Raw genomic sequence first — 22,125 nt, 5'->3', positions numbered from 1 at the left:
GATGGACTAATTCATAAATCGAAAGAATATATTAAGATCTAAATTAATTAGAAAATAATACATTTATTATCAACACAAAAAATGGCTCTAACAACACATCTGGAAACAACATACGCATGGAACATTGTATACGACTGTCTCAGAACATGAATACAATATCCACATTTATTTCAGATTTCACAAAGTCATTCATTTCTAGTTTGTATTACAAAAAAGGAAGTGATGCATTGTGCAATGTAACATCAACCAGTTTAAAATTGTTTGTTTTTTCAATTAAATGTATAATCTGTACAGGATTAGGCTGTAAATGTAACTTTGCGGGCGTCGCAGGTAATGCTGCACAGTCGCAGCTTAAACACTAAACTAAGAAGCTTATGCTTTCTGACAATCCTCGTCACTGGAAACTCAACTTAGTTCTCCACGGACAAATACCTACTGCACAGAAGAGGAACACATTCTCTTGTAAGGTAAGATGTTATCTTTGATATGGCTGCTTTTTGTGGAAATAATGTTGGTGTGTGTTGTGTTTACATTTGGATTGACGTGATGTAATCTGCTGTGCAGTCGAGTTGTAATCTTCTGATAGAACTGCCTGAATGAGTTTGGCATATTTTTGCTAACGTATTTTCTGTATATTGTGTACAAAAACAATATGACGATTACCTCAATAACAGCCTGTCAACTGTCACTTATGTTCGGAGATGTAGAAATAATAAACATTTTATAATTGAGTACTCATTAAATAGAATAGGCTAGAATAGAGTCCTTTATTGTCATTATATAGGTACAATGAGATGAATAGAGCTACTCCTTTTTTTAAGGTGCCATCAAAAAAACAAAAACAAACAAAAGACGTACTAAAGTCATTTTGTGTGCAGAAATGGCAGGACATTTTTTTTTCAGCTTATGTTATATATCACATTAAACTGATCATCTTTGGGTTTTTGGAGGGGAAAAGAGACAAGTAATTTAAAGACATCACCATTGAACAAGACCACAAACTAATCAATTAACATAGAAGAAAGGTCAAATAGTGTTTATTTAAGGTGACCCTAAAGGTTGAATTTAGTTGTAAGCATTGATATCAAGAGTCATTGAGAAGTTTGAGTTCAAATTGCTAATATTGCTTTATATTTGGGGAAATTACAATTAGAAAACAAGTTACAGCTCCAATTAATGGTACGGTGCATGTACATTTGTCAAGTGAAACATCATTTTAGTTTGGAATTTGGTTTTAGACTCTGTTATACTTTTAAGAGTGAACTGGACGTGTGCAGTTCCCAGAATAGCTGTGCTGCACTACTTTCCTCTGGAGCTCAGAGGGATCAGACCGAGTAGATTACCAACTTCTTATCTCATAACAAACACACACACATGCACACACACATGCACACACACACGCGCACACACACACACAAACACACAAAGTGGTCACTGCAGGGTACTGAATTCAAGAGCCTGAATAGACCAGATAAACTACCTGCTAGCAGATTAAATGATACTCTGTTTTTGTGGGTGTGTGCGTGTGTGTGTTTTCTACAGGGTGTGTTGTTGATCATCTGCAGCCATGTGTGACCAGACATTCGTGGCGGCCACCTTTGGCCCCTGCGAGTGCTGCGAGAAAGCCAGTCCTCTCATGAACATCTACATTAAGGCCGAGGCCATCAACTACTGCTCCTTCTGCGTGGAAGTGGTACGTGTTCCTTTAGGTTTCTCATCAGCTGCCAATTCATTGCAGATTGAACCAATGTCTGCAGTGTCTCTAACACTGCTTTGTGTACGTTAGTGTGGATGTAATTATAAGAAGATATTTATTTACTGAAAAGTGGGTAAAACAGATTCAATCCCTAACCCAACCCTTTGTCCCTAAAATACCTGCATTGTGCTTTTAAGTTTATATATGAACATATATAATGGTATAACAGCAATATGTAAGGCATGCAGTTGCAAAGCTTCTACACTTGAAGGGTATCTTTACTTGATGAGGATCACACTAACACTTTGCACTGACACTCAGCAGCACCTTTTGACATGCAGCTGTTTTAGCTTCAACACACCCACACTCAAACACAGTCACACAGGAAGTCATGGGGTCCTTGAAGAGAGAGATTCATGCTATTCAACCCCCTCATGATCTGTGTTTTTGTCAACAACTTACTGGGTGCTACCTTAAAAAAAATTGATTGAAGTGTGGAATAGCCGTAGAAAAATAACAAGTTACATAATCATTTTGATTAAAATAGCTCATCATTTGAAGATAAACTTGAAATCTACAAATGCAGACAATGTGTTCTCTGTCAAAGGTATTTTAGATTGACTTAAATAATAATCCCTTTGACATTATTGTCAATCAAATATAAATATAAAGGACCTATTTGTTTGTATCAATGCATTGATTATTTTAATTTCACACAAAATGCTACAGTTGAAATCCTTACCCTGCAGAAAAGGGCAACTTGATAATTATGCAATTTCATTAGTGAGCAAAAATGTAATCTCTGTTTTAAATTATAATAATCACAATGTATTTGTTTGATATGCTTGTCAATATTAATGTGGCACAGTATAACAACTTTTTTGACATGTATATAACCAGGGACGTGCACAGACATTTGGAGGGGCTATTGCTCTAAACTGGAAAAAGGGCCTTTTGAAAATTCTAACATAAACTCATAAAATAAAAACACAACACTGTCATTTCTAGTGACACTCAGTTGACTTTTATGTCCAACTGCTAAATTCGTTATTTGCGGTCCATATCTCATTAAAATATCTAATGTTAGTAACTATTAAAGAAACAATGGGGACAATTCTGTTTTAATGTAGTTTTACTGTTGTTACTGCTGTGCAGACATAGGCTACTGATAACATAGGGCTTCTATAATTACCTTAAATAAACTCACTAATTAATTAAACCAGTTCAATACGCATTATTCTTATCATTCTTTATGAGCGTAATAACGGTAAGGTATCTAATTACTTGTTTATTTAGAATTCCATAACTTAATAACAGAGATGGTCAAGCTAAAGTGCATGGCAGAAATCTTACAATAAAGCGGGACAGTGAAGTGTTCTCCGTGAGAGGGCGATCAAGAACAGAGAGCGAGGGTGAGGGAGTTTACGGAGCAGAGTAAAAGACACAGAAAGACAGAAGCACAATAACAAGTATATTTAGGTGTTTTTTTTGTAAGTAACCGACGGTGTCAAGAGGAAGTAAAGTCCCCTGGTTTGTCCCCTATAACGGGCAGGAGCCAGGGCAGACATTTGGTGTGATCACCGCAGTGGCGAACCGTCAGGGCCTTCAAGGTATTCAGAGAATACCCTGGAACACTCAGATAAAACAAACAAAAAATTGATTTAATTATATAAATAAAATGTATATGAAATGAATAAATGAGAATGGTATCCGTGTTGTTGATCTGTAATATCACAGTGTTACGTTGATTTGTTTGTCCTTCTCGGACCATGCGCTATACGCATTTCAGTGGGTTTGTGTTAGAAAAGAAAGCAACCAATCAGATCTTGTTCTGGGTCTCTGGGTAGAACATCCTTCAACAAGGTATTCTACATCCTTGATAGAATGCCCTGGCCGTTGCACTGAATGAGAGCGTACCTTTGGACTGACAGTTTGATCAACCAATCAGATATTGATTTGTAGCCAATGGGCGTATTCTTTCAGAGTTTCCCTCGGTTCCAGGGTACTCTAGAAGGCTATGGGATTAGTTTTGTATCATAAAGATAAAGCAACACTTTCTCAGAATAAAACAAAACTATGAGTTTAAAAGAAAACAAAACTAAGTCAAGCAAAATAAAATTAATTAAAAAAATAAAACTATAAGTTGCAAACAAATCATTTGTGTAATCATGTAAACTATAAGTATTTTTTCTTTGTTTTAACATAGATTTTTGTTTGCAGTTCTTGTTTCTTCTTTCTCAATGATCAGACTTTTGCTCTCGCTGCAGCTCACTCGTTTGCGCTCCCTCATTTTTTGTTTGAGATTTTGACACAAACATCCCAGGTGGGCGGGACTTTCAGGGGTGCGTCCCCATTGGCTACTCAGCTTTTAAGTGACAGCCCACTACACCACAGATCATACAGTGCAACTCATGCAGAAAACTCCGGAGTCCACTCGGCCACGTTAGTGTCGGTGTCTCCTGGGGGGTTTTCATGAACATATCGGACTTATCTTATGGATTGCAGTGCATTATACTTGTGATGTGTAGTTCATACTTTATTCCAACTTTAAATATTTTAATACCTGAACACACTGCTGCTGTCTATTTATTTTATAGATTAAAAAACACATCTATGTATTTTTAAGCTAAAGGTGATACACAATATAAACGGTATACTATTATTTTTTAAAGACATGTTGCATTTCAAAAGCATATATTGCTATGTTTAGGACAAACAATTAAAGACTGCTTTAGAGCTGAAGCATTCATACACAATGGATAAAACCGGTGTTGTTTCATTCTATATCCTGTGAGAAAATTATATACATTTAGCATTACAAATTCGACATACTATTCCTAGCCTGAGGAAGATCTGAATAATCAACAGATTTGAATGGAATCTCTAACATTTTCATGTAGAATAAAGACAAAAGAGTGATTATACAAATTACATTTATTGAAATTTGAACCAGAAGATGAAGTCTCAAAGAATGTTTTAAATAAAAGGGCATAAAACAAAAAGGTGGATAATAATAAAATCTATTAAATGTATATGTAAAGACATTTGGTCAAATGAAATGACACTGAGCCAGTGATAACAGTAACGCCAGCGTGGATGAAGCTGGTGCAGTTCTTTCTTCATGCCCCCCCTCCGTGCTGTCCCCTCAGAGGAAGTGGGAACACGGGATAAGACTCTGGACACCACGCTGTCTCAATGATCCACACTGTTAATATGAGAGGAAAATAAATGTTTTAGGAAATGAAAAATATGAAGTTAACAAATAAAACACAGCTCATGGACGGTAGGTTTTCCTACAAAGTTAACTCAGCCTCCATTGATTTTCATATCAAATTAGCGTGTAAATAAAATAAGCTATCATGGCTTATACTTGCATATCTAAACAGAATCATGAAAACCTGTTGGTAGAGTCAGGCACACGAGTCTGTTTGAGTGTGTGCGCCGGTGTTTGAACGCTCACTCACTGCTAGCTATGTAGCTAACTGTTAGGCTACTTAGCTTGCATTGTTATGGATCTAAAGGTAGTACAAGCTAACTTTCATAGCACAGCTTTACTTCTCACTTAACACAATAAAGAAACAGACCGTATAGTACAGCACAAACAACACAAATGATCAATACTTACATATATTTTCACTTGAAGTATTATAATAATTGAAATGCTGGTTCTTCTGGGGGTCTTCTGTCCACGCTCAGCTAGCTACCGCACCGCAGCTGCCTGCACTGTACAATCGCTGGAGGACTGGGCTGTCACTCAAAAACTGAGTAGCCAATGGGGACGCACCGCTGAAAGTCCCGCCCACCTGGGAGGTTTGTGTCAGAATCTCAAAAAAAAATGAGGGAGCGCAAAAGAGAGAGCTGCAGCAAGAGCAAAAGTCTGATCATTGAGAAAGAAGAAACAAGAACTGCAAACAAAAACCTATGTTAAAACAAAGAAAAAAGACTTATAGTTTACATGATTACACAAATGATTTGTTTGCAACTTATAGTTTTAAATTTATTTTATTTTGCTTGACTCAATTTTTTTTTCTTTTAAACTCATAGTTTTGCTTTATTCTGAAAAAGTGTTGCTTTATCTTTATGATACCAAACTAATCCCATAGCAGGCCCGCTAGTTAACTGGATCGAGACAGAGGATCTAGATCAGTGTTTCTCAAACTTTTTCATACCAAGGACCACTTAACCAATAAAAAAACACTCGAGGACCACCTAACTCCACAAATATCCAAAAACATATCGTTTTTTAAAAATCGCCTGAAAATGGTACCAACAAGTGGCAACATGTGTGATGAAGGTGTTTATCTGGGCTATATCATGCAATTGAAAGTGAAACTTAAGCTTGCTCCATTGCGGAGATATTTCCGCGAGAGTGCGAAAAACTTAAATTACTTAATTAATTTCAAATGTGAAATGTTACCAATATACTCACGGACCACTAGGGGGCGCTCACGGACCACCAGTGGTCCGCGGACCACACTTTGAGAAGCACTAATCTAGATGAATGCGACGAAGCAATTCATGCCGTTTTATTGTTTTTAACGTTGAAATGACAAGTGCAACAGGTGAAGATGAAGTTGTTGCGGAATTGTTGTGAGTACCCTTTCCAAGACGACAATTCAGTGAAAAGACGGACATTATAATGCCGCGGAGGAGGAGGAGGGGGGTGTGTGTGTGTGTCTACAGAAGGTCCAGTTGTGATGACCACGGTTCGCCACTGCACCATAGCCATATGAGTTTGGACTCGGAGGGCTTTCCTTTGCTTCCAGCTGTCAGATTGTAAACAAAGTCACGTGACTGGGGGCAGATGACAGCGCGGACAAGGTGTGTTTCCCGCAGCGATACGCTACAATACTAATTGTGGGCTTATCATGTTGATTCAGCCACAATAGAAAACAAAAAAACTCTGGCTCTCTCCAGAGGGGCAGGTGATTGATTGATTGATTGATTGATTGAAAAGTTTATTAACAGCTTGTATATTGGGTACAGTATAGTACAGCTCAAAACATACAATTGTTAAGGGGATGCAGACCAGAGAAAGACTTTCGTCTTGTTTACATCAGGGTCCCCCATTTCCAATTCATCATATCATTTAAGACATATAAGACATATTTGACATACAGATGGCTTATTTACAATTTACATACAGGTGGGTTTTTTACATACAGATTGCTTGTTTACAATTTTCATTTTAGATTTCGTTCTAATACATCCTAACCGTACATTTAAGACATACCAAGTCTACAGATATACAGTTAGTAACAGAGTCTAAAATGCGAGTATATACATAGATGGGGGGGGGGAAGCTGTCCATTGAACGACAGGTTGAGATTTGTACCATTACCGGGGCCAGTTTTGCAATGCTCTCTCCCGAAGGTGCTCTTTAAGAGAGGTTTTGAAGGTAAGTATAGTTTTACTTTCCTTTACAGTTGTGGGAAGAGCGTTCCACCTTGATGTGGCATAATTGCGAAACGTGTATTCCCCCTTTTTTGTGCCAAATCTGGGTTTCCCATGATTTGTGGAGCTCCCTCTGGTGTTATGATCATGGTATTCCTTGACCTTTGGGAAGAATTTTGACATGTACATGGGTACCATAGAGGTGTAGTGGATCTTGTAGACCAGGCCCATTGCAAGTAGCTGTACTCTGTCGTCTACTCTAAGCCATCCTAGGTTGTCAAAGTGGGCAGAGGTGAGGTGGGTTCTAGATGAAAGGTCAAGCAGTAGTCTGACAAGTTTATTTTGCGATGTTTGAAGTTTTATTTTTAGCGCCTTGGAGGTGCTATGGTACCATGACGTGCAAGCATAGTCATAGTACCCTTGAATGAGTGCTCCTGCCAGAGTTTTCAGGGTGTTTTTGTTTACCAGAGAGGAGATCCGGTATAGGAATCTAGTTCTTTGATTGACTTTTTTTATTACGGATGCCATTTTATCACAGGAGAGGTTTGCCTCAAGAATAGATCCTAGGTATGTAATTTCCTTCTTACTTGTGACAATAATGTCACCCACTGCAACTGAGAAGTCGTCGGATTTGCTGAGATTATGTTTCGAACCGAAGAGAATGGACTCTGTTTTACCCAGGTGTAATGATAATTTATTATCGGTCAGGCAAAAATGGCAAAAGGGCCGTCGCCCGGGCAACATTAGCCCGTACCTGTGCACGTCCCTGTATATAACTAAAGATTGGTTCACACACAATTAGTACAATTGCTACAATTTACGAAACACAGCAGTGGTGTAAGACTTAAAAAAAATATATTTAAAAAAGGCTATATAATGCTCAATGGTCAGAAAAACGATCCATTGTTTTTTAAATGATTTAATTTGGGGATAATGTGGAAGACCAATGCTGCAGCAGTGTCTCCAAATGCGTGTGGTGCCTGTTAATGTATCTGAATGTGGAGGATGGAGGATGGAGGAGGAGGGGGGAGACTGTAACAGAGCGCGAGCTGTCAGAGTGACACGCGCGGCCGGCGCAGCATCACTGTCTCTAGGCAAATCTGTCCAAATCCCTTAAACAGCATTCGTCACATTTGGCTGTTTCTGCAGAGTTTCTCCACCCTTCGTCTCCCTGGTCGTCTCCCTCTAACAGTGTGTGTTGTTTCTCTCAAAGATGGCCTGCGCGGGGCTCACGGCGGGAGAGTCGGTCGCGAGCCTGAAGAAGGAGAGCGAGACTCTGAAGAAGAAGCTCGAGGAGGAGCGGGGGAAGCTCAGCGACATCGAGTGTGAGTGCCCGATAAATACTACCTTTACTCCTGCTGTACACTGCATCTAAAACCGCCTAACTCTTCGTTTTAACATGTAGGCCTAGCATTAGGTTTTGTTTACATACAAAGCTAACGGCATGCTCTTATTATAAAAGTATAGCCTTTTTGTGTCGGTTTAGTGATGAGGATGAGATTGTGCACAATCGTGGTTGGATGTTTAACTAAATATAATAACTTAAGAACTGTTAAATGCTTCTGCAAGATTTGGAAGTATAGGCTATTTTTAGTCATTATAATATGTATTTGTATAGCTTTTTACGTGCAAGAAATGCTAAACAATAAAGTAAAATGGACATCATAGGATATAAATGTATTAATTAAAACATGAATAGAAAGCCAGGATGGAAAATAAAACACTTAGAAATAACATAAAAATAGGTTTAAACAGATAATAATATTAAAATCAGTACCCATATTTGCAGCATGTGCACATGTAATACTGAAGCAGGAACAGAAGGTCTCCATATACTCCTTAGAATAAGTGTTTCTATCTTTATTTGCTATCAGAAGCCGGCCTGGCAGTATTTAACGTAGGTCAAATAAGCTTCTACGCAGATACATTAAATGCTGCTAACACGTGTAAACATCTCTACTATATCATCTTATAAAATGATGAAGACACCATTTAGCAGTCATACTTTGAGTTTGCTGATGATATTGCTGTTATTTTTAGTAAGATTTTGATTATTTCTATCATGGAGCCTTGTGTTTTGTTTACATCGCTAAGCAATACAGTAAATTAAGATCGACATAGAATACATGTTTAAAACAAAAACCACTATAAATGTGAAGATGGGTAAATCAAACACTTACAAATAGTATGTATAGTTAAATAAAAGCAACTGAAAGTGATTAATAAAAACAGCGGCTAAAAAGCATATATTTAACTTTGAACTTCAGAACAACTACTTTACACACAAAACCTTTGAAAGATCAAAGATTAGCCTGCCTGCTGTTTAGAAAATAGTTAAAATTAGCTTCTACTGTATGCAGAGACATTATATGCTGCTAACACGTTCAAACATCTTTACTATAAATGTAACATCTTATAAAATGATTTAACACCAGAGAAGGCAAAAGTACACACATCCTTTACTCAAGTAGAAGTACAGATACTCGTGTTTAAAAATACTCTGGTAAACTTCTTTACTCAAGTGAAAGTAAAGAGGCTTTGAAATGTACTTAATTAAAAAGTACCCATAACTAGCAGCTGTTTTAAAGAGTACCTGACCTCCCTTTATATTAACAGAACAATAATGTCATTATTAGCTAATGAATGTTTCCATGCTGAACAACGGCAACATGACAAAGTTTTAATTGGTCCCTCTTCTTCAGAGAAGACCAGGAAATGATGGATACACAGATCGTGTTCAAATCAATAGGCACGCAATGACTCTAAATAATAATGATCACGCCACCAAACACACATTCAAACTAAAGGAACGAGCCTGTTTGGAAAATGTAAGAAGTAGAAAGTACAGGTATTTGAGTTCAAAATGTAAGAAGTAAAAGTAAAAAGTGGTCAGAAAAATAAGTAGTGGAGTAAAGTACCGATACCAGAAAAACGGACTTAAGTACAGTAACGAAGTATTTGTACTCCACTACTTCCTGTGGGGGAAACTTCTGAAGCAATTGGAGTCAGGACTCAGAGAGACACAAGGAGAGCTGGAGCTTTGATGGCAAACACTGACTGAGAATTCACAAGACATGTCACGGGCCACGAGTTGACCACACGTTTGAGATGCCACAATCAATTCTGAAGAATTCTTTGGTGTTTTAACTAGTTCAGAGTGTAATAATCAACATTCTTCAATACTAAACAGCTGAGGACACTGAATCACATTTGTTGTCGCTTATGGCTCGGGAACCCCGAGAAGGATGTGTTCCAGGTGTCCCACAACAATAACTATCTCTGACAGAGAGTTGCCCGGTCATCAACTGGCAACATCAACAATATGCTAGGGCAGCCCCTCCTCAAGGCTGGTCAGCTGCGTCAGAGGGCGAAGGAGGACATGCAGGGCAAATTATTCCCCAACACTTCCCTCCTCTGTTTAACACAGACAGACACTTTGAGTTTACTGATGATATTTCTGTATGTGTATTATAGTCAGGTATTGAATGAAGCTTTGATTGATTGATTGAAAAGTTTATTAACAGCTTGTATATTGGGTACAGTACAGTACAGCTCAAAACATACAATTGTTAAGGGGATGCAGACCAGAGAAAGACTTTCGTCTTGTTTACATCAGGGTCCCCCATTTCTAATTCATCATGTCATTTAAGACATATAAGACATACAGATGGCTAATTTACAATTTACATACAGGTGGTTTTTTACATACAGATTGCTTATTTACAATTTTCATTTTAGATTTCGTTCTAATACATCCTAACCGGACATTTAAGACATACCAAGTCTACAGATATACAGTTAGTAACAGAGTCTAAAATGCGAGTATATACATAGCTCTGTTTCTTCAGTGAACCAGGTGGCAGAGAAGGTGGAGGTGCTGGGCGCTCTCGCCATAAAGACCAGACGTGTGCTGAAGGGTCACGGGAACAAGGTGCTGTGCATGGACTGGTGCAAAGACAAACGTCGGATAGTCAGCTCTTCACAGGCAAACACACGCACCCCTGCACACACACACACACATGTTCATTTTAGGCTGTAAGACTTTTAAAAATGTTTTTAAATGGATTTTCTTCTCTTATCTAGGATGGCAAAGTGATTGTCTGGGATGCATTCACTCTGAATAAGGTGAGTAGACGTCTGTGTGGTGCTTTTGTGTGGATGGGTGTGGGAATTCATTTGTATAATAACTTATATTAATTAAACAGCTAAATATCAAAAGCTCAAGTTTTTTCTTAAAAAAATTATTAAAAGCTTTTTTTTGCAATATTGAATGATTTACTGATACTACCAACCTTGTTAAAATGTTATGTCCATTTGATATTTCAAAAGGTACAAAATAGCCTACTGCAATACCCATGAAACTTATAGGTTACAATAAAGTAATTTGACAAAGTCTACAAAACTTGGATCTAATTTGTACCAATCATATGCTCTTTGAATAACCAGCAGTTTGAGCTTAGGTCGATTTTTTAAATAGGACTTCCAACATTTTCCATATACAATCTTCTTAGTCTTAGGTTTTTCAATAATGTGTGTCTTCATAATTCAAAACGTTTGAGATGGATGTCCTTCCAATAGAAAATAAACGTGTCTCTTCACCATAAGTACTGGTGTGAAGTGTGGAGGATCATGCTACTCTGAGAGAGCGGGAGCAACATGATCACATGGAAAAATGCTTTTAAAGATTATCTATCCAACTGTCCCCTGTAGTGTGTGTGTGTGTGTGTGTGTGTGTGTGTGTGTGTGTGTGTGTGTGTGTGTGTGTGTGTGTGTGTGTGTGTGTGTGTGTGTGTGTGTGTGTGTGCGTGCGTGCGTGCGTGCGTGCGTGCGTGCGTGCGTGCGTGCGTGCGTGCGTGCGTGCGTGCGTGCGTGCGTGCGTGCGTGCGTGCGTGCGTGCGTGCGTGCGTGCGTGCGTGCGTGCGTGCGTGCGTGCGTGCGAGCGAGTGAGTGAGAGAGAGAGAACTTAAATGTCAGCCAGGATTCCCCTGGTTTGACCAGCATGCTTTTTCATGGAGTAGACATAAACACACTAAACATAATTCCTTTATCACAATTTTACTGCAGTTGTGTGTATGTACACAACAATTGATATTCAAGTATATATATATCTTATTATCAATAAATAAATAAATACCACACAGTAGGCCTGTCCCAGAGAAAGTTGTGATAAATTATGTTAGTTTCATTTTAAGAGCAGTTATTGCCATTAATGTGATGATAATATTACAGCAAAAGGATGTAAGCACACACTTTCGAAGAGCAATTAATCTCAAACTGATTGAGGTCATGTCCATAAATCTTTCCAATAAGTTGATAATCATGTTTTTAATTTTGCAGACAGTAAAATATTCTCAATTGTGTGTGTGTGTGTGTGTGTGTGTGTGTGTGTGTGTGTGTGTGTGTGTGTGTGTGTGTGTGTGTGTGTGTGTGTGTGTGTGTGTGTGTGTGTGTGTTACAGGAACACGGTCTGAACCTGCCGTGTACATGGGTAATGGCGTGTGCGTATGCCCCCTCTGGTTGTGCTGTGGCATGTGGGTGAGTACAGAAAACTTCTCTTTTTATTGTCTACATTTAATAAACTGTTGAGAAAAAATATATATCTGTATTGTTTTAATACAAAGTTATTTATATGAACGTGGAATTATATATATTCTGGATATGTTGACATGACCCTGGTTGCCCGTTCAATGACTTCACACTAATGTGTTGTATAATATAACCTCATTTTACAATTTCTGGTGACTGCTACTGTTGTTGCTCAGCATCAATGAATATATCCTATACTGGGAATATGTTTTGTTTACTGTACTTAATCAGACACCTAATGAAAGGATTAGGCGCTTTCACACCGGAGTACTTTTCCCAGGAATAGTTCCGATAGTTCCGATAGTTCACACCAAAAAGATCTGGAACTAAACTTTTTTGCGAACCTTTTCTCCCCTTTTTAGTCCCTGCTAGAGAGCATTGACCTTCCTGGGGAGAAAAGGGTTCCAATTTCTGATTGGCTGGGCGGATTGCAAACCACGACCCGTAAAACTCTGACAAGTTTTTGTGAAGCCGCCATTTTATTTGCTCACATTAGCATTATTAGCATTAGCCCAGCGCTCCAACGGAGAGAGACTAACTTATGGCAACACAAAATAAAACATGGGAGCGGTGGAGATGAGGAGGTGTCGGCGTTCTGGCGATTTACTCGGAAGTCTTCAGTAGAAGCTGCTGGGACTCCCAGCAGCTTCTACTGAAGCCAGTCCCCAATTCCGGGGACTTCCGGCCGGGGACTTCGGGTGGCAGTATACGCCGTGAAGTTGTTTGCGGCCTGCCAGTAAACCCAAAGCAGTAGAAGAAGAAGTGACTCTCTCAGGGACTTATTCCGATTTACTCCAGGAAATAAAAGTTTCGGGAACTATTCCTGGGAAAAGTACTTGGTGTGAAAGCGCCTATTGTTTGTAACCTCTGATTTCTATGTCTATCTCAGATCAATAAGACTATATCCATTATTACCATAAAAAAACCTGTGTAATAAGTGTTGTTTTAAGATTTCAACTAAAAAGTGAACGCCCTTTCATCTAACCTCTAATGTTTTTATCTCCTTTAACAGTGGACTGGATAACAAGTGCTCGGTGTTCCCGCTGTCGCTGGATAAAAACGAGAACTTGAATGCAAAAAAGAAGTCTGTCGCCATGCACACCAACTACGTCTCAGGATGCACCTTCACCAGCTCTGACATGCAGGTAGCCCCTCTTCACTGCCTTATGAGAAACTGGGCACAAGGCCATTTTGTGGGTTAAACTTTTGTAATGTATTTTAAAGGTCACCTATTATACAAAATCCACTTTTTCCTGTCTTTTATACATCAACATGTGTCCCCTCTGTTTAAAGAGATTCAGAAAGATTCAGAAAAAAAGATTCTCTCTTTTTGTCCTGATCCAATTATATAGAAACCTGTCTGAAAATGAGCTGACTTTTACTTTATGATGTCATAACGTTTCTTTGGCTAATGGTTACCTTATCACCTGAATCTCCTGCTAGAGCACCATTGTGTTCTTTTTAACCAAATGTCTCTCAGAGGGGCGTGGGGAGGGGCTCCTTATTTTCATCTAAAGTAACAGACAGAGAATCAGCACTTTTGAAACAAGGCTGAAACAGAGGGGATTATGGGATGCTGCAATGATCTGTTTGGTGTTTGGAGCCAAACACTTCAGAGACCTGTTTGTATATATATCTGAGACCGATAATATATTGATGAGAAACAGTATAATAGGGGACCTTTAAGTGGTTTCAAGTGGAACTGAAACATTTGATTCTAAATACATTCTGCATAGTTTATTTTTTGTATTTATAAGAAGAACAAAAATGCACTTGAATCTGAGAGATATGGTTGGTAAATCTACTCTTTATATTTACTACGTTTTGCCCTGGAATGCTCTTTTTGCAGCTGTTAAACCGTTAATATCAAGCGTCTTAAAACCCAAAGCATCCTTACTGTACTGCTAACTTTAACTAACAGAAAACAAACCACAGTAAAGTCATTTGAACCGACAACCTCTCACACTCTAAGCAGACTTCATACCATTAGAGCCATTTGTTATTTGTTTCCTCCCCAATTCTTATCTTTGAGTCATCCAATAATAATATATACCATCAGAAAAATCTTTAAAACTATGAATAATATATTTACACTGTATTTAAGGATTAGTATTCTGTTGAGTCATTTTTTTGTACAGTTCCTATTTAAAGGTTCTGGAGTCCAAATGTATTCTTTGTTGGCTGTGCCGTGTACTCCCTGATAGGAAAGGACATTCTCAAGGGAGAGCATGAAAGAAACGGCCCGGATATTTGACTTGAATCATTTACTCCCCTCTGGCCGTTAACAAGATAGTGGAGCACAACGAGTGAGGAGGGGGAGATGGAGATGGGTGCCAGGGCTGGGGGGGCAGGAAAGAGGCTGTGGGGGGGGGGTCCTCTTCTCTGTGAGTATTATTAGACACTGAGTGGTCTTTATCTGAGAAAGAGGCCTTTATCAAGGAAAGAGTGGAGTACCGTGGCCTGAGAGCAGAACATTTAACACACAGACACGCACATGCATGTGTTCCTCCTGAGTGTCTCTGTCATTGTGCGTCTCACACACAAAAACACACCGCATGCACACTGTGACGCCCACAGCTCTTACACTTTCCATTAAAGTAGATCAGGGCTGTGGACTATATGAAGGGCTCACAAAGAACTGTGTTCACTATACTTACATTTTCCAGCAGCCTTCAAGTCTGCAAACAGGAGAGTTATGAATGCATACAGTTTTGCGTTTTTATAAATGGAGCCGCAACAATTAGTCGACCAATCAGAAGAAAATGTAACATTGACAGAAAATGCTAATTTTGTACCTCTCAAATATGGAGATAACCTTCTTTCCTGTTTGATTTAACATATTAAATTGATTATATTGTAGCTTTGGACTTACAAAAACAATGTAAGATATCGCCATGCATCAATAAATAGAGAAAATATTCAGCAGATTCGTCGAAAATGAAAATAAGTGTTAGCATCCCTGAGTGATATCTTTGTGTTCAACCTAGCAACATGGAGCACACTCAGTCAGATAAACAGATCGTATGCATCATGTGAGTCTTTCATAAAAAAACAATATTGACACGTTCAGTAGGATCATTGGGTAATTTATTGAACCCCCTGCAAGGACTAAATATATGGTAACATGCAGGTCGTGGTGGGCAGAATTAGACCAATGCAAAGGCTCTCTATAATATCAGAGAGGTTCCCATCTGTGTGTGTGTCAGTAATTGTGGCTTACTGATAATTGCATTCATGTTGAAACTGGAGCTCACTCGCTGTGCAGGCAGGATGTGGTGTGTGTGTGTGTGTGTGTGTGTGTGTGTGTGTGTGTGTGTGTGTGTGTGTGTGTGTGTGTGTGTGTGTGTGTGTGTGTGTGTGTGTGTGTGTGTGTGTGTGTGTGTGTGTGTGTGTGTGTGTGTGTGGTGTGGTGGTGCGTGCCTGAGGTCATCCAGCAGGAGTCTCTAATCCAGCAGCAGCAGGGACCTCTGATGTCTGCATGTGTCTCTAAGTGCCCATAATCTGTTTTCATCAGAGGAGGCGCTGACATTTAGACATTGTGTGTGGATACACGAGGCACAGTGACAGTTTCTGTTAGTGAGGAGGAGCTGACCTTTGGATTCTGTCGTGTGTGTGTGTGTGTGTGTGTGTGTGTGTGTGTGTGTGTGTGTGTGTGTGTGTGTGTGTGTGTGTGTGTGTTAGCTCCTGACCTCCAGCGGTAACGGCACATGAGCGGATGTTGATGACGCTGGTGTGATCCTTTGAACCCGCTAGTGAGGTCAAAATGACCTAAACTAAACCTCATTTTGATTTCAAGTTTATTTTTGGCTATTTCACAAAGTCATACAGATAGAGAACAAACCACCTACGTAGGTGATTGTTACAAAGATAAATCCTACTACATCTCCCCAATGCAATGTATTTTATTTCAGAGCATGAACAATACTTTTTTTAAGAATGTAATAATTAATTAATTAATTATTATTCATGTATTTTTTTATCCAGAAATTATCTTTCATTTGTGGAGTTTCCAACATAATACATTATGTGTATTTTTCTTTTTGTAATTGTATGTTGAACATGTGTGGCGTGCCCATGCTCTTGTATTCATGTGTGTGGGTGCTTTTCTGTGTGTGTGGGTGCTTTTCTGTGTGTGTGGGTGCTTTTCTGTGTGTGTGGTGTTGGGTGTGTGTGTGTGTGTGTGTGTGTGTGTGTGTGTGTGTGTGTGTGTGTGTGTGTGTGTGTGTGTGTGTGTGTGTGTGTGTGTGTGTGTGTGTGTGTGTGTGTGTGTGTGTTAGCTCCTGACCTCCAGCGGTGACGGCACATGTGCCCTGTGGGATGTGGAGAGCGGGCAGCTGCTGCAGAGCTTCCACGGTCACACAGCTGATGTCCTGTCCCTGGACCTCGCTCCGTCTGAGACAGGAAACACCTTCGTCTCTGGGGTGAGAGAGACACAGTGTGTGGATGGGCCTGTTTGGTATAATATAATGCTGCAAAACCTTGTATCTGTTACATGTATATACTTATTTAGAGTTTGATACTGATATGTCAAAGAAACTAGATTTTTAGAATAGAGCAATGAGCAAAAATTCAAACGGTTCAAAATAGCCTACTGCAAAACCCATGAAACTTACAGGTTACAATATCCTGGATATAATTTGTACCAAGCATATGCTCTTTGAATACCAGCAGTTTGAGCTTAGGTCCATTTTTTAAATAGGACTCCCAACATTTTGCATATACAATCTCATATCTTAGGTTTTTCAATAACGTTTGTCATCATAAATCAAACCATTTGAGATGGATGTCCTTCCAATAGAAAATAAACGTGTCTCTTCACCATAAGTACTGGTGTGAAGTGGGTGGAGGATCATGATCACATGGAAACATGCTGTTAAAGATTATCTATCCATCTGTCCCCTCTAATGACTGTGTGTGTGTGTGTGTGTGTGTGTGTGTGTGTGTGTGTGTGTGTGTGTGTGTGTGTGTGTGTGTGTGTGTGTGTGTGTGTGTGTGTGTGTGTGTGTGTGTGTGTTTGTTATCAGGGCTCTGATAGGAAGTCCAACATCTGGGACATGCGCTCTGGACAGAACGTTCAGTCTTTTGAGAGCCACGAATCGGACATCAACTGTGTGAAGTGAGTGCAGCTCCTTGATAAAAATAAATATATATAAAATAATGGAACATGAGATAAAGATGTCATACATGGTTTGTACTGCTACTACTAATACATATTGAGACCTTGCATTCCTCCATAGCTCATCAGGATGCACAATGAAAGAGGGCACACGTGCCCAACGTCATAGATACATCTGAGGCGCTCTGCTGCCCTTTCATTTATTCGTCTTTCACTAAATGAGAGACCGTAGTGTCCTGACTTAATCATGTTTTTACATTTTCAAGAAAACTAACTGGGTTGAATACTAAAACAAATGAGAACTACATTGAATGTGGTCCAAATAACTTTTAAATCTAGCTTTTCTGTTGTTTGACTTTTTGGAAAAAGATATGGATGCATTTTTGCAAAAATAAATTAGCATCATTCACAATTTCCTTTTTCTCAATTAGCGAGATTTGATCTTCCTCCATATAAGAGTAAGACCAGCTTTCATCCCGTTTATTGAGCAGAGCTACTCACTTAATGAAGATGTGTAAATTATTTTTGATATAGAGGGCTTCTTCATGCAGTAAACACATTTTTCAAACACTATTTACTGTGATTTTAACAATGAAAGAAAAAGTTAATTAATAAAAAATTGAAAGGGGGTTGACGCCTTTAACCTTTGACAAGAACTAAATAGTGTGATTGCGTAGCGGTCGGTCTAAATTCAGTTTCTATAATAATCTGTGACTAAAGAGTAAGCGGGAAACTAGTAATAAAGAAGTAATCGTATTTGTTGATACTTTCTGATGCATGATTTCTAACTCTACGTCCCTGTGTGTTCAGGTATTACCCGAGTGGAGACGCTTTTGCCTCGGCTTCAGACGATGCCACAGTGAGTCACGTCCAACTGTTCGACCTGTTTATCACTTTGTTGTGAGGTGTCAATATGTGTCCCGCACAAGGTCGTTATTGACGTCCTCAGTGCATGTGTAGATATTCGATTGATTTATTGTGTCTGAACCAGTTTCTTATCAGGATTTATTAAGGAGGGAACTCAGTGAACCTATTAATAGAATATAATTGGGAGGGATGAAACCCTCTTTAATGGTCACACACAGCACACACAGTGACATTTGTGCTCTGCTTTTAACCCATCCTAGTACCAGGAGTCTAGTACCAGGAGTCTAGTACCAGGAGTCTAGTACCAGGAGTCTAGTACCAGGAGTCTAGTACCAGGAGTCTAGTACCAGGAGCCTAGTACTCTAACAGAACAACACCTGTCAACAGAAACAGATACAATACCACAACGTGTACTGACATGCTCAAAAGTAATCTCGACTAGGGATGGGATAGGATTGTTTGTTCTTATAGAGATAAAATGAGTCACAAAGTTGATTGTGGTTAACTTCCTCATCCTAATCTTAAATATTCTCATTTGTTGAGAATAGCTCAACATCATGATAAGGATCTAGTTTAAAGAAAGAACAGACTCACGCAATGTGGCTATTTTAATTTATTTATCTAGGGCACCTTTCAAGTTCACTAAACAGTGGTCTGTCCAATCTGTGGTCCATTAATAATACTAGTTTTGTTTTTAAACGTATATATTTTGATGATTGGAAAACATTGTAAATCCCAATTATTTTGGCCAGGATAATTGTGACAGGACATTTTCATATAATCCTATGCCAGACTGACCTTTTTGCTATAATTCTTTAATACTACGTACTGTGTACTGAAAGGTCCACTGTGAAATCACTGTTTGTGTCCTGTCTGTGTTTTCGCCCCTCAGTGTCGTTTCTTTGATCTGCGCGCTGACCGTGAGGTGGCCGTCTATCAGAAGGACAGCGTGATATTTGGAGCCTCTACTCTGGACTTCTCTCTGAGTGGTAAGGTTTTCTGAAGGACTTTAAACTAAATCATCCATTGATAGTGTGGAGTATGCAATACTCATAAAGCATCTTAAAGGTCACCTATTATGCAAGATCCACTTTTTCCTGTCTTTTCTACATCAACATGTGCGTGGGGAGGGGCTCCTTATTTTCATCTAAAGTAACAGACAGAGAATCAGCACTTTTGAAACAGGGCTGAAACAGAGGGGATTATGGGATGCTGCAATGATCTGTTTGGTGTATCTGAGACCTATAATATATTGATGAAAAACAGTCAAATAGAGGACCTTTAAGGGAACGTTTTGGGAATAATTCCTGATGCAGTGTTTTAAATAAATGAAGGTATTTTAATAATTCAAGGAAATTGCGTTCTCGATAACACAACTTCCCTAACAAACCTGGTTTCTGCCTCGACTTCCCCTTTTTCCAAATGTCCCACTTCCTGTTTCATGTCATGTATCTCTCTCCCTCGCCCCCTCACGCCCACAGGTCGCCTGCTGTTCGCTGGATATAACGACTACACCATCAATGTGTGGGACGTGTTGAAGGGAACTCGTGCTTCCATCCTGTTCGGCCACGAGAACCGCGTCAGCAGAGTGAGAGTGTCGCCCGACGGCACAGCGCTCTGCTCCGCCTCCTGGGACAACACCTTACGGGTCAGCAGCCCTTGAAAGCATCATTATGAATTGACCACTTCACTAGTCTGTTGTTCATTTTCAGTTTTTGCCAGTTTGTTCACATCACATTACAACATAGGAAGTTACGTTGAGCTCCTTTAATTAAATTAACACATGAATGTTACCTGGTGTTATTTGACAAAAGGGTTGGGATTAGGGATGTCTCGATAAACCACAGTTTGGGTTTATCATGCTGTTAAAAAATGTAAGATCAGGGATGATGATGAGGTTAATAATCCACATACCATAATCCTAGCTAACTAATCCAATGCATCTTAAATAACTTCTGCTTTTTATTTTTGTGTATTTATTTGGTATTTTACTTGTATTTTAACCAGGAGTTTTTCCCATTGAGATACAAAATACATTTTTCAAAGGGGGTCTGTCCAGGACAGCCGCCTACAAAGTTTCACATTAAAGAGCAAGCAACAAACCTTTGACAAAATAGCAAAAACCTTAAAATAAATCAAATAAAACTAAGAACCAAGGAGCAGTCCTTGTAGAGGAAATGTGCAGTAAGTCACAAATTATTCTGGCAATAATAATTGTGATTTGAAAATTGCTGTGAAATCTCTTGAGGATTATAACTGTCCAGTCCAGTATATAAATCGGATGATTTTAATTCTAAAATGGTTCAAAAGGTTATGTTGGGCTACTAACCTGTTACTGAAAGACGTCAATCAAGATCTGGTGGCCAAAGTGTGGCCGACCATGTCTTCATATTAACACCATGTGTTTTCTTACACTTGCTTTTTATTGGAAAAATAAGTTGTTGCATTTTAAAGGTGTTAAAGGTCACCTATTGTGCAAAATCCATCTCTTTTATAAATACATGTGTGTCCCCTGTGTTGAAAGATTCTCTCTCTTTTTGTCCTGATCCACCCCCCCCCCCCACCTTATCCACTGAATCTCCTCCTAGAGCACCATTGTGTTTTTTAAACCAACCACTTCTCAGAGGGGCGTGGCCAGCAGCAGCTCATTAGCATTTAAAGCTACAGAATTAGCACTTTTGAAACAGGGCTGAAACAGAGGGGTTTATGGGATGCTACAATAATCTGTTTGGTTTTTCGAGCCAAACACTTCAGAGACATGTTTTGTATTTATCTGAGACCTGTGATATATTGTTGAAAAAGCGTAGGGAACATTAAGCTAATAACTAATGATTCGTCACTCTTCTCTCCTGCAGATTTGGTCCTAGAGCTGACGTCACAGTGATCCAGTGACGACAGAACCAGCATTATACGACTGCCAACACTAATACAGGAGAGTGTACATATAAACATTCGGTGTAACAAACACACAGAAGCACAGAAATCTAAAACATCTCTTCTGAAAGAGAACATATCATTGCATCATAACTGTAGGATGGGTATTTATGGTGACAGATTGATAATTAATTAATATTTATTGCTAAAATAGTGTAAAGATTGTGTCTGCTCTGCCATGTAGACCTGCAGATAATAAATCATTTAATAAAATATATTATAATATGATTGTCCAGAAATAGGTGTACACACTGTATTTTTGTAGTTACAGTGGCACTCTGCAAAATAAATGGTTGTATTATCCAAAGGAAGTTTTTTAGCAGCCACTTACTTGTCAATATACTTCAACAGTTTAGATACATTTCTTGTGTGAAAAATAAAAGAAGATTTTAAGTATGTTTTGGTACCTTTGTTTTCTCTTCTACTTAATTCTTGCAACCTCACTGATAATCAGTGTTGGGACTAACGCGTTACAAGTAACACGTTACTTGCAGTAACTAGTACTCTAACGCATTACTTTTTAAATCCAGTA

At 38.9% G+C, this 22,125-nt stretch overlaps 1 protein-coding gene across 1 annotated transcript; it reads left to right on the top strand.

The window, feature by feature from the left end:
• Positions 1-382: 382 nt before the first annotated feature.
• Positions 383-21,989, top strand: gnb5b (guanine nucleotide binding protein (G protein), beta 5b). The gene is made up of 13 exons (XM_034235527.1): positions 383-467; positions 1,543-1,693; positions 8,304-8,415; positions 10,939-11,075; positions 11,174-11,215; positions 12,549-12,625; positions 13,689-13,821; positions 16,954-17,097; positions 17,701-17,792; positions 18,603-18,651; positions 19,552-19,648; positions 20,141-20,307; positions 21,515-21,989. Exons 2-13 carry the CDS (start codon positions 1,568-1,570, stop codon positions 21,524-21,526), a joined length of 1,188 nt encoding a protein of 395 aa, XP_034091418.1. The 5' UTR covers positions 383-467; positions 1,543-1,567; the 3' UTR covers positions 21,527-21,989.
• The last annotated feature ends 136 nt before the right edge of the window (positions 21,990-22,125 follow it).

Source organism: Gymnodraco acuticeps, unplaced genomic scaffold (assembly GCF_902827175.1).
Source record: "Gymnodraco acuticeps unplaced genomic scaffold, fGymAcu1.1, whole genome shotgun sequence".
NCBI lineage: Eukaryota > Metazoa > Chordata > Actinopteri > Perciformes > Bathydraconidae > Gymnodraco > Gymnodraco acuticeps.
The sequence above is the reverse complement of the archived record's forward strand: the minus strand, read 5'-3'. Positions and strand labels throughout refer to the sequence as shown.